The sequence below is a fragment of the Gekko japonicus genome, unplaced genomic scaffold, assembly GCF_001447785.1.
Source record: "Gekko japonicus isolate JY-2015 unplaced genomic scaffold, Gekko_japonicus_V1.1 scaffold579, whole genome shotgun sequence".
NCBI classification, from domain to species: Eukaryota; Metazoa; Chordata; class Lepidosauria; order Squamata; family Gekkonidae; genus Gekko; species Gekko japonicus.
Window position 1 is genome coordinate 466,518 of NW_015168065.1, and position 12,889 is coordinate 479,406.

General features: G+C 41.8%; 1 protein-coding gene across 1 annotated transcript in view; it reads right to left on the reverse strand.

Moving 5' to 3' along the window:
* FSTL5 (follistatin-like 5) overlaps nt 1-12,889 on the reverse strand; it is a 337,288-nt gene that overhangs the window by 134,373 nt on the left and 190,026 nt on the right. Inside the window, exon 5 of the mRNA XM_015414569.1 lies at nt 2,928-3,094. Coding sequence (XP_015270055.1) covers nt 2,928-3,094 — 167 coding nt within the window. The remainder of the gene's footprint in view (nt 1-2,927; nt 3,095-12,889) is intronic.

The window sequence follows — 12,889 nt, forward strand, 5'->3', positions numbered from 1 at the left end:
CTTAGTGCAGGCTTTTGCTGGTCGCCTACTGGGGCCGGGTAGGAATTTTTCACTTCCACCCGGAATTGGCAGATTGGGTGGGGGTGTTTTCGCCTACCCTGCACTGGGAGCAGTGGATTGAAGTGTTGGATGTGGTGGTCAGCAGTTAAGTAGGTTGGTCACTTGGCAGGTTGGTGCGGGCAAGAAACCGGAACCGGGGAGCACCTGACGGCAATTTCCCCATTAGGGAACAGGGGGTCATCAGGAACTGCCTTCGGATTCTCAGGTCCAGGGTGGGGAATGGTGATCACCTCCTCTGGGAACCTCGTAGGGTATGCTCCTCTCTGCAAGTTGTCAGGCTTCAGGGGTAGGCGCTCCTATGTGGCGACCAGTTTGCTGGGCTGCCGGTCACGAGCCAGATCAATGGCTCAAGACCGGAGCTGGGTGACCCGCCCGAGAAAAGGGCAAGGAGGTTAGTCAAGTGAATGACACCTGCCTTGCCTGTTCTGTGCTCGCCAAATGGTCCCTTGCCGCAATGTTATGTTAAATAGTTAATAAAGTGGCCCTTGTTTACTTCCAAACTGTTGTCTGTCTCGTTATTCCGACTGGGGGGGCAATGCATGGTATATCTGGCCTCCGCAATCCAGAGAGCCAGTTTGGTGTAGTGGTTAAGTGCACGGACTCTAATCTGGGAGAACCGGATTCCCCACTCCTCCACTTGCACCTGGCTGGATGACCTTGGGCAAGCCGTAGATCTGATTAGAGCTGTTCTTGAAAAAAGAGCAGTTTCTGTCAGAGCTCTTTCAGCCCCACCTACCTCACAGGGTGTCTGTTGTGGGGAGGGGAAGGGAAAGGCATTTGTAAACTGCTCTGAGACACCTTTGGGTAGTGAAGGGCGGAGTATAAATCCAATCTCTTCGTCTCTTCTTCTTCTATTGTCCATTTTTTCAGCACTCACCAGCTGACCTGGCGTTCTGAGGCCAGGTCTATCCCTAGGAAACAATGGCTCTTTATATTTTAAAAGGCTGATGCACTGCCAATGAACTGAGGACTCTTGCTTTCTCAACCCCGATTTTAATTCTTCAGGGGAGAATTGGAAAATGGATAATTTGTTTTACTAGGAATATTATTTTGATATTTCCAGAACAACTTTCTGGCACTGTAACAGTACTCCTGGTATTTCATTAAAACGATACTCATGCCCTTCCCAATTTTTCAATATGGAATAAAAAAAGAAATTGTTTGCACACTCCTAAACTTGACAGTGCATCTTGTATACTGTAAATTCTATCCAAAGGAAATGAGACCCAGACCCATTAGAGGCACTGCAAGTTTTGTCATTCATTTGAGTATGCATGGGATGGGACCTAACTTCTTTTCAGACACAGTTGTTCTGACAAAACACACCAAATGGTTTCATCTGCTTCTGACAAATTAAAAACTGCTTGTTAAAAGCTTTTGGTTCACTTCAAATTAGAGAAAAAGAATGGGATTTAGAATTATGTCATGCAGCATAAATAAAAAGTACAGGAGCATCGTGGGTTGGCTCAAACCAGCTTTCTACTGGTGAAAAAAGGTCCCAATCAATGTTCCTTCTAATTTTTTCCACCTACTGAGTGGAGCAGTTTACATCCTGAGTAGAATATAACTGTTGTAATCTTCACATGGGCAATGGGCAATGCAAGAGCCTCAGTGGCTCTAGGTTGCTGCTGAGTGGGGCTTCCTGTGTTAATGAGCGGCCGCTCACGCACACAGCTTACAGGGAACACTGAGCAGATCTTTCCATTCAGAAAGACTATGCTGGGGATCATGGGACCTACATGAAAAAAAAGGCCATGTGCGATGAGGATGGTAGTAAGCAGAGCGGGAAAAATGAGTGAAAAGGCTGGGTGAATCCAACCCTCCTCCACTTTTTTTTTGCAAATAAATATAAAAAATCAAGTGAGTCACTGTTCTATACAATATAGAGATACCACCCAATGTGGCTAGGTGTAGAAACCTTTCCTAACAGACAGAACATGTTCCACAAGGGCAAACATAATGTAAGAAAATTCAGTGGAATTACAGAAATGGGAAAAGTAACTAACAACACGATAACACTGGCACCTGATCTACCACATACGCCTACCAGGAACACCCTCCCCCCTCTTGACATTAAATGTTGGAGCCCTTGCTGATAAGTGGGATCAGTAAGATCATGGAGTACTGGAAGTGTTATTTATTAGCTGCCAATGATGACACCAGAATTATTCATTCAATCATTCAACAAAGAAATAAGAGAACAATAACTGGGAAAAGTAGCGTTGCCAACTCCAGGTTGAGAAATACCTTGAGATTTAGGGGGTACAGTCTGAGGAGGGCAGGGTTTGGTGCTGGGTGGGACTTCATTGGGGTATAATGCCATAGAGTTCACCTTTTAAAGCAGCCATTTTCTCCAGGTGAACTGATCTCATTGCCTGGAGATCAACTGCAATAGGGGGAGATCTCCAGCCACCACCTGGAGCTTGGCAACTCTTCATTTGCCAGGAAGTTATGCTCAAAATAGGTAGCCTATACAAAAGTAGAACAAACTAATGCAATGCTGCTGAGAAAGTTCTCAAATGACACAAGTTGTCCTCTTCTCTACTGGGGTGAAAAGACTTCCTTTTTCGAACCCTTGATCTCTCATACATTTGTTTACAACAGAAACATAGCATACCCACTGCCAATGGGCTGTAATTTAGATTTTACACTATTATGCAAAATCTGCATACACAAGTGGCCTTTCAGTTCAAGAAACATTCCAGTATGACCCTTTGGTTCAAAAAAAGATGCTTACCCCTATGTCATAAAGGGAAAGCGAGTGATGCGCTGTTGTAAGCTTGACAGATGCTGCTGTGAGACTTTGTATAGTAAAGGTTTTATATAATGAGTCTATAAAGTAGCTTGAGAGCCCTTTTATCACTCACATTGATGTCTTCCAGATCTAAGTTGTTCAGAATGACATTGTTCCGTTTCCAGATGATGGGAGGTCTCAAGGTTCCCTGAATGGCACAACTTAGGACTGCACTTTGTCCTACGGTTGCTGCAGTGATGCTGACTTTCTGATCTTCTGGCAGAGTCAACTGAATTACTTCTGTAAGAGATAGGTTGCATCTAATGTTAATTAGTAGTCAGGGTTTCCACATCTTGGTAGCTTTAAGGTTTTTAATTTGAATCAAAAGCAAATATAATTTCCAAACGAAGGCAGGAAACACAGTTGTTTCAAATAAAAGGTCAGGATGACATTTCAATTAGACTGACAAATATTGCTTCATAACGGAAGAGGCTTTTAACATGAAATTATTTCAAACGAAAAGAACATGGCATACTGGCTTCAAAAGCACCCTGCCTATTTGACAGTATTTGATCACTCTACAAATATTATTCTAGCAACCTTCCGAATTAACATAATATTGTTGGGAGAAGGCAGCCTCTTAGATAACTCCTGGGGCCAATTAGATTTTCTGACCTAAAAAGGGATGTGTGAGTGAGGACAGCTGAAACCTTCCCAGCTGACCTGCACATAGGCTTCCCAGCATCCAGGTGGGACCTGGGGATCCCCTTGAATTACAGCTCATCTCCAGACTACAGAGATCATTTCCCCTAGAGGGAAGGTGGACTCTGTGGCATTGTACCCCATTGAGGTCCCAGTCCTCCCTAGGCTCCATCCCCAAATCTCCAGGAGTTTCCTAACTTGGATCTGGCAACACTACCCCCCACATCCCCAGCCAGTGGCCAAAGGGGACCTGGCAAACCTATGGCTGCACACAACCTGTTGGCCCAAGCACTTTTGTCCTAGGCTGGATGATCACTTCCAATTGTGGGAGGCAGGCTAGGGGGGAAAGAGGAGTAGATGGCAGGGAAGAAAAATAGGCTGTGGTCACACCGTCATTTTGATTGGGTTTCACCACTGTTTCCAATTGCATTTACAAGGGCTGATCAAACAGCTGCATTTGTCTCCTGTATCGAAGTGGATTCACCCCTGCAATCCTCCCAGTTTCATAGTGATTTTTCCGACACTAGGAAAATCAAGTACTTTCCAAATATTTGTGCTGTGAATCCACAATTTCACCAATCTGGACAGCCATTTCTCACTATGAATGCGATTAGGTCATCTGAACATCCTTCTTGTGCTGAAGGTTTTTTCCAGTTTTCACCTTTGTGTGCATGATCAATCCTGTGCTGAATATATTCAATGCATGAATGTTCAAGTGCACATATATAGACGCCAGTGCTCAGCTGTAACTTGGTGGTTCATTTTGTTCACTGTTTGGGGAAAAAACACTGCAAAAACAAGGAAGTACAGCGTGTCCAAGTGGGTGTGGTGATTTGGCCATGCACATATGCTCATGCACAAGTAATTTTTTTAAAAAAAAATTACGTCGTTCTGCTGCTTGGCCAGCGCAGCTATCTGGATGGTGCCTGGAGCCTTGTCGTGCAATGCAAGTGGTTCAGGGAGGGATGTGTGATCATCCCAACCCGCAAACAATACCCCCGATCAAATATACAGCAGGAACAAATCGCGGTAAGCTTGTCATGTGACCACAGCCTTAATCTCCCTCATCACAGTCCCTTTTGATGTTAATACCTGGATCCACCACCTCTGCAGACCTGTGCCTAATAAATGCAGTTGCCATTATCATATCTAGTTTGGCCTTCAGACAATACACTCTTGCAGAAATAATACACTAGAACTAAGTTTTCTGTTGGCTATTTGTTATTTTGTAAACATTGTCATTTAATGAATTAACAGCTTATCTGACACCATTCCTGAAAACATTTATTTGACAATAAGGCCCTTAATTTCAATGGAAATTGCTTCCAAGCAGTTGAGTTTAGGAGAAAAGTATTACAGACATATATCGTATGGCTCTGCAAAACTGTAAGGAGTATTTGTGGAGTCTCCAGTCATAAAATATGGGTCATTTCCATTAGAGATTCAAGAGGGGCATGTGCATTAATCTACTGCTGTCAAAATAACATAAGAGTCTTGTGGCAGAGTCCCCTTCAGGCATGCATGCATCTGACATAACAGACTCCGGCTCATGAAAGCTTATGTCATTGCGTATTTGTCAGTCTTTATTCTCCCATTGCTTCTATTCTGAAACAACTTGACCTTATGCATTATTGTTTCAGTCTCTTGACACTAAAAGCTGACTCCAGTATTCAGAGGAGAAGGGCCTTAAAGTCCTCTTAGGGGACCGTACCATCTCAAAACACATGGGAGGATTATGTCTCTGAAAGCATTTCTATTTCAGAATTAGCACCCCCTCCCTTGGTGTCATGGTTGAAAGGAATGTTGAGAGCTAATGGACCACAACCAATGCATTGAAATTAAATCAAGAGTTTTTGGCTAAACATTAGGAAGAACTTCCTGACAGAGCAGTTTCTCAGTGCGGCTTCCTCGGGAGTTGGTAGGCTCTCTTTGGAGGTTTTCAAACAGAGGCTAGATGGCCATCTGACAGCAGTGCTGATTCTGTGAGCCTGGGCAGATCATGAGAGGGAGGGTTGCACCAGTGCTTACTTCTTGTGGCCCTTTTTTACATGCCTGGGGAAATACGGATCACCAATATGGGGTCAGGAAGCAATATTCTCCAGGCTGGTTTGGCCAGGGATCCTGGAGGGTTTTGGTTTTTTTTGCCATTTTCTGGGCATGAAGCAGGGGTAACTGGGGTGTGGGAGGTAGTTGTGAATTTCCTGCATTGTGCAGGGGTTGGACTAGATGACTCTGGAGGTCCCTTCCAACTCTATGATTCTATGAGAGGATACTGGGTTCTGTGAACGATCATGCACTGGATCTTGGGTACTAAAATTATGTCAGGACTACATTAATGGGCCCATGATGTCCATGATAAATCAGTCACTAAGTCTTCAGATAAATAATGTGACCAATTATCTCCCAATCTTTAATTTGCTCTTTCTGAGCAAAATGATTGAGAGCACAGCAGCAGACCAACTCCCGGTCTTCTTGGTTCTTTAAAGCTAAACTAAGGCCCCGGTCACACGGGCAGGAAACTGCAGAGGAGAAGCGTGGCTGTTTGCCCTGGGGCAAACTACTGCGCAGTTACGCGATCAGACCTCCTGTGGAGGTACCGTGGAGGTTCCATGGCAAGGGAGAGGTGTCGATCACAGGACAAGCCGGCACGCAACGAAGAAGCGCGCGCCGCGGCAAACTGTTTTTTATTTTTGTGTACATGACAAATGCGCATGCTCCGTTGGGTGCGCATGCGCATCCACAGAGACTTGGACAAAAAAAAAAAACGCCTTATTTGCAAGGGGACATGGGCGGGCGCCGGATGCCTCCGGAAACGCGATCAGACGCCCGCCCTTGCCCCGCAGTTTCCGGAAACTAGTACCTCCAAGGTACTAGTTTTTTGCCACGCAGTTTCGGCTGGAAGCCTCGGTTGAGCCACGGGAGTGCTACGCTTCCCAGATGTGCTGGTGAGATCGCGCCCGGAAACTCCGGCTGTTTTCCGTCTCACTTGTGTGGCTTCTGTTACGTGTGACCGCAGCCTAGGAATGTTTTCCCCTCCCCAAGTGTCAGATTTCTACTGTAATACAATTGGATGGATAGCTGTAAAATGGATGCATTTAGAATTCTTGATCCATGTTTGGATGTCCAGGAAGCATTTATCTTTTCTAAATAATTTAAGCTTGCAGGTGCCCATATTTGGATAAATATTTGGATTGGCTGGTGTGCCTGTCAGGCAAGTATCCACTGAGCCACTCTTTCCCCTGGAATCTCTATGCTTCCTCTGAAAGAATGAGAATTGAAAAGATAGCATAGGGAAATGGAGACTGAAAATAAAGAAAGGGGTTGTCAGGAAACAGCCACAACTGGTCTGGTCAGATTGGGTTCAAAAATCTGAATAAGTTTCATTTGGTTCGATATCTCTCATTCAGTTTGCATAGAGTCTTCTTCCCACTGAAATGAATGAACTAAAAGGTATAGTCCAGTGGGTTTCCAAGTGATTTGTAATTAACAAAGGCTGCTATACATATTACAGTTGTCCCATTATACTTCAGAGCAATGTTGGGCAGTAAATGTTTGTGGATAGTGGCCTGAAGGAACCACAAAGAGCTTTGAGTTACTTCATTACTGCTGAAATAACAAATTAGCCTCAAGCGTGGCAAACATTAATCTTTCAATTGAGATTGAACATCTATCTATGAATGTACAGAGATCTTTAACTGGTACTTTTTAGGCAAATTAAGAGAGCACTTTGTAATTAGTACAATTAAAGAGATAGCACATTTGTGTAATGTGTTTCCAGAAGAAAGCATCAAACAAACATTTCAGTTGCTCTTGAAAGAAAAGATTTGTAGCAGTGCCAGTGAAATTAAACGACTGATATTTTTAAGCACAGTTTTTGCAAGGCCAAATGTTTTTCTTCTGCATCAGCAAGACAAATCTGTATGATAGATATTATTATTATTATTCATTACCTTTCAGAATTGACACATAAACCTTCACTTAGAATAAATGTTTTTGGACCCATTTGTATATTAACCATCAGGATACTACTGAAATCAGTCTCCCAAGAGTGAATACTATCCTGGTCATGTTGACGTTATATGGATCATATTGCCTGTCAACATCACTGTCCAAGTTTAGGTATCAGAAAATCTCAACCATCACCCTGAATAAAGAATGGCAGGAAGATCCTAGCTTAGGCATTCAAATGACATCCAGAAACCTTATCTCCAGTTCCATGCCTGTTTATCACAGATAATGATAATTGACAAAATATAAATCAATCTTGGGGGGCCTTGTTAAAATCTTGAAGGTTTGTAATCGAACATGAAGCAGACCATTCACAAAAGCATTGAGGTATTTTCAATAAACTTTTGTCTGAATTTACCCTCAGTATTTTCCAATACCTGAGTTACACAAAAATGATACTGGAAGAAAAAATATCATGGTATCATGCAAGTTTTTCCTTAAGAATTCAAAGTAAATATTGGGGCAAAAAACAAGAGAAAGAAAAAAAAGTGAATATTAGTCTCTATGTGTAGCACATTTCAGTTGATAAAAATATTAAAACAATAACATAGCCCACAGAATATGTAATGGCAAATATACTTTCTTAATTAACTTCATTTTGAGCCTTCTCACTCACACAAGTTTCATTTATTTATTCACTGCAACCACAAAACACCCCTCTGAGTCTGAACTAACGAACATTATCCAGACTGGAGCTTGCTAGACAGAATTAAGACTGCATTAAGCCTGTATTCATTTTGTTTGCCTATTTAGAATGTAATTTAAAAGCAATCACCTCCTCAAACTACACAGAATGGTCCTTTGTACATAATCTACAACAAGTTTCAAAAGCTTAATGGGAAGGCCATAAAACTCTGAAATAAAAACAGAGTGCTGTGATGGGATAATTTTTACCTTTTGCTCTTATACGGTTTTAGTGTCATTTTATATATTTGTGATAAAGGTACAGTGTTATTGCATATGATTTTTATTTCCCTTTATTACTCCTTCAGTTGAGAGTAATGTCAGTTTCAGTTTCATCTCCCATTTTATAGAGATTCTCTTAAAGCAAAACTTAACAGATTTTTAAACACATATGGAACAGAATAGATGAAACTTAATTTTCGGCAATCAGGTGAATCCAATATAAATCAAAAGATTTAAAGGAAGAAAAATATAACAACTATGTTTAAAATAAATTTCTTTATAAATTCTGCGATATCAAGCAATAAAATTCCTGTCAAAAGGGAATGAAGCCTAAGGAACTGAAATCAGCTTTAGATTTTTTTGCTTCTCTGCATGATGATTCTGTACTACTTACCTTTTGAAAACACCCGTCTTTGTAAATGCAGAGAAGCAAATTTCCACTTTGCATCTGTTGGTTACGTGGGCTTTCAGATGTCTTGACATACAAATAGCTATTGAGCTATTGAGCCCACTGCTTGTAGCCTGTGCCCCGAGTGAGCCAGCTCAATAGATCCAGCCAAAGCCCAGGATTTGGCACCCTCTCCCATTTTTTATTTAAATCACATTTTGTATTTTGCTGGTTGCTTTGGATATCCACTGGGGAGATGAGAGAGGTTAAAATGTCTAAATAGATATGATGTGAATTTTTGTTATAGTTAATGGACCATAGTCTGCATGAACCAGTGGTGTCAGTTTGTTAGGAAGCATTGTTCTCGACAATCCACATCTGGATTACATTAAGATGAAGAAGTGGTGCAGGAGAGCTAAGTAGAAAGCTGCAGTTGTATCTTGTACTTAGAAGTCTCTTCCACCTCTTCCCGTGGTACACAGAAAATGCAGCCAGATTCCTAATACAACCGTCAGTCCATCCTGCTGTGCAAAGTAAGCAGAATTTCATGCTGATTGTCTTCGCAGCCCTGACAACAAGAGTTCTGAGAAATGAGGTGCTGCTAGAGTTGAGAGATAGTATGGTGTAGTGGTCAGAGGGCCAGACTAAGAATTGGGAGACCTAGCTGCCAATTTCCTCTCACCATGAAAGCTTGCTATATGACCTTGGGCCAGTCACTCTCTCCAGCCTAAACTACCTCACAGAGCTGTTGTGAGGGTAAAATGGAAGAGGAGGAAAGAACAATATTGTAAGCCACTCTGGGTTGAGAAACCCATTGAGAAGAAAAGTGGGGTTTAAATATCTAAATAGTTGTAAACTCCCAATGATGTAGTTTGTAAGCCAGTTTTAGTGTTTAGTGCATTGATAGCACTCTGTGAACAAGTCTGCCAGTCCTTGCATCGCCAAGAACCTGCCACTTTCCATTCTGAAGGTGACTCAGCACAGTTCTTCAGTGCCCAGCTTTGACAGTGCTTTGCTCCCCCCCCCCGGGAATAAATGTAAATCACTTTCCTCCCTCTCTAGCATCCCCAAATAGAGTAGAACCAGATGATGATTCAGAAAAGATGGGTCTCTAATATTGAAAAATGCAATTTCGGTCCCATTTGTCATACCCACAGACAAACGGGACCGAAAGAGCATATCAGTATCCAACCTAACCTGACTACCCAGCTATGTACCTTTCAGAACAAGGTTTTCCTTCCCATAAGGCAACTAAAACAAAAAGGCAAGACAAACTATGATTGAATGGTCAGATGCAAGCTAAACCCTGGTTTCACAAACAAACCAGATTTCATGCTGTGTCTGAACCAAGCCAAAATCAGTTTGTGAGATATTGTTGTTGAATATTAGTATTTGCACATGTGCATCCCTTGGGACAAACAATATATAAGAGCTCAGGGTACACTAGTAATTTAAATCAAATGGTGCATATGTCTTTAAGTGCACCTTCTCATTTGTAGTGATTCTTGGAAGTAAATTCAGCTAAAACTCACTGGAGATTCAATCATTTGTGCTTATGCCAAAAAAGTATTTGTTTTGTGAGCCCCTTCATATATGCAAAGCTAACAGACATGTAAAAAGTGGTGTCTAAGTATGCAATACCCATATAAAAATGGAGCTCTCAGATACTATTTTCTGACTGAGCCCTGGAAACTTAATATCCCTCACCAGTTGGTCACTTTCTCCCTTAGAAAAACAGTAAGCCATAGCTCTACTGAAAATTGTAAATTGTTCCTTACCTGGATACATTTAATTTATGGTCTGTATCTCTCTGCAGTTTGTACTAATGTGTCATTCTTGACTGAGGGAAGAAGTACCTATTGGAGGTTTTTCTCTCCTTAGTTGCCTCCTCTTAACTCCTTCCTACCATGAATCACTGCCCTTTATTCAGTTTGCCATACAGATGGCCTTTTACTTTGTTCTACCCTCAGTCATTTCTCCCCCCACTACTGATTTGCATTTCAGTCCTCCTCTCTCACCCTATCCCCCTTTCATCAACTTTCATTCCCTTCCGATTCACTGTTTTTTTTTAAAAAAGCATACCTTTTAGTAAACATATCTAAGAGTTCTCTTTTGAAGCTATGCCCAGAAGATTTCCCTTGTGCCTTCAAGGGATGGACACATAATATGCTGGCAAAGTAACATGCTCTGAGCTTGTGTAGGTTTCCTTCAATAAATCATCTTTACTGGCATAGAGAATGATGCAATATTTATTTGGTCTTCAAATGGTCCCAAAATTCACCATCAAAAAAAGCATATACCCCATTTGCTTGCCATTTGAACTTATTTTATTAATTTCAACTTCTATCAGCCCTTAAAAGATTATGAAATAATTTTGTTCAAAAAATTAAGTCTGTCCTCATATGTACACTTTATCAGAAGCAAATGCAACTGAACTTGGTGACATTCACCTCTGAGTAAACATGTAAAGAGCTGGGCTCCATAAAATACAATGGGTGCGTTCAGACGCGGCGTTTGCAACGGTATAGGTGCTGGTTGCAATCGGTGTACTTACCGGCATTCACACGTAGAACATCTGCCTTCCGTCGCTAACCGTTGCAAAGCCCTTTAAACCGTTGTACTCTGCCACTAGGTCCCCAAGTGGTGGTATCCTGAGTACAACGGTTGTAATCGCTTTACCCCCCATCTGATCACTCTCCACCGTTGAGAAACAACTTCTGTTCGGAAGCCTGAGGCTTCCGATTTTCGCCCGCCATTTTTTTTAAAGGTCGGCAATATGCGCTTGGGCGAAGCTTTGCCCTGGCGTTTGTTTAAAAAAGAAAAGAAAAGGGCCTTAGTTTAGCGTTTTGGAGGCATCCGGGCCCTCCGGGAGGCTACTTTGCTCTTTAAACTTTAAAGGTAAGTCCTTACCTTTAAAGTTTAAATGTAAGACTGGGTTTTTTGCACATGCGCGAAGATTGCCATTCTGTGGATGGCTGCCTATGCGCATGCTCAAACTGAGTTAAAAAAAAAAACACAGATGCCCGCTGTGTGTGGACGGGCACACAGCGATGGGATCCACAGACAGGAGGTGAGTGTGATCGCGTTTCAGCCGGCATAAACTGTACCGGTTCCAACCAGTACAGTTTATGCCAGCTGAAACAGCGCATCTGAACGCACCCATTGTGTTTACTTTTATGGCTCTTTAAAGAAAATTATACAAGAATACATATTTAAGATAAATACAGGAAACAATTTGTTGTGACTGCCCTAAGCCTGCTTGCGGGGTAGGGTAATATACAAATAAAATAAAAGTAAAAACATATTTAAATAAATTAACTGTCTGTTGTTAAGAAATAAATGTATAATATTTATTAAAAGGGTAAGAGCACTCCTGAGAAAAACAATTCAGGACTTAAAATACTTATTTCTGACAGAAAACAGAATGGAAATTATATCAAGAAGTTGTCAAAATACGCTGAAAGGAGAAGAACATGTGACTACACTGAGGGAAAAAGTTAGTACCTAAGAATGTACAGAGGGCTGCTTTCCACACAATTCCCCCAAACACACGTGCACTGATGAAAAGAGGAAAAAGTACACTGATGTACACCAACATGTGGGAAGTTTAAAAACTGGAGTGGAAGTATTCCCCCCCACACACACACACATGCTTCTATTTTTTATTATTGACAGGGAAAACATGAGGTCAATTTATCTGTCTAGGGGACCATATTCCAATGACTTCAAGTCTTGTCTCCTTTTCTACATTTTGTATTTATCAACCCTGTGTACCAATCCCTAGAACCCAAATGAAACCAAGAAGCCAGTAGGCAGCTACATACCCCCTCCCAGCTCTCATGTTTTCCTCAGCTTCACTATTATCCCCCCAGACTGCTATTTAAAAATGAAACAACCACAGGTGATAATTTGACCATTTAGGTATCAATAAACTACCCTCATGCCCAATGGCAGCCAGAGAGCTGGGAGTGGTGATGTTTTCTGGACATCAGGCCAAAAAAGCTACTCATTTCTGAAAGTTAAACTCTGTTCTTGTTGGGAAAGTAGACACCTCTGGGCCAGTTGTCTGGATGAAAGAACCAACACTGATT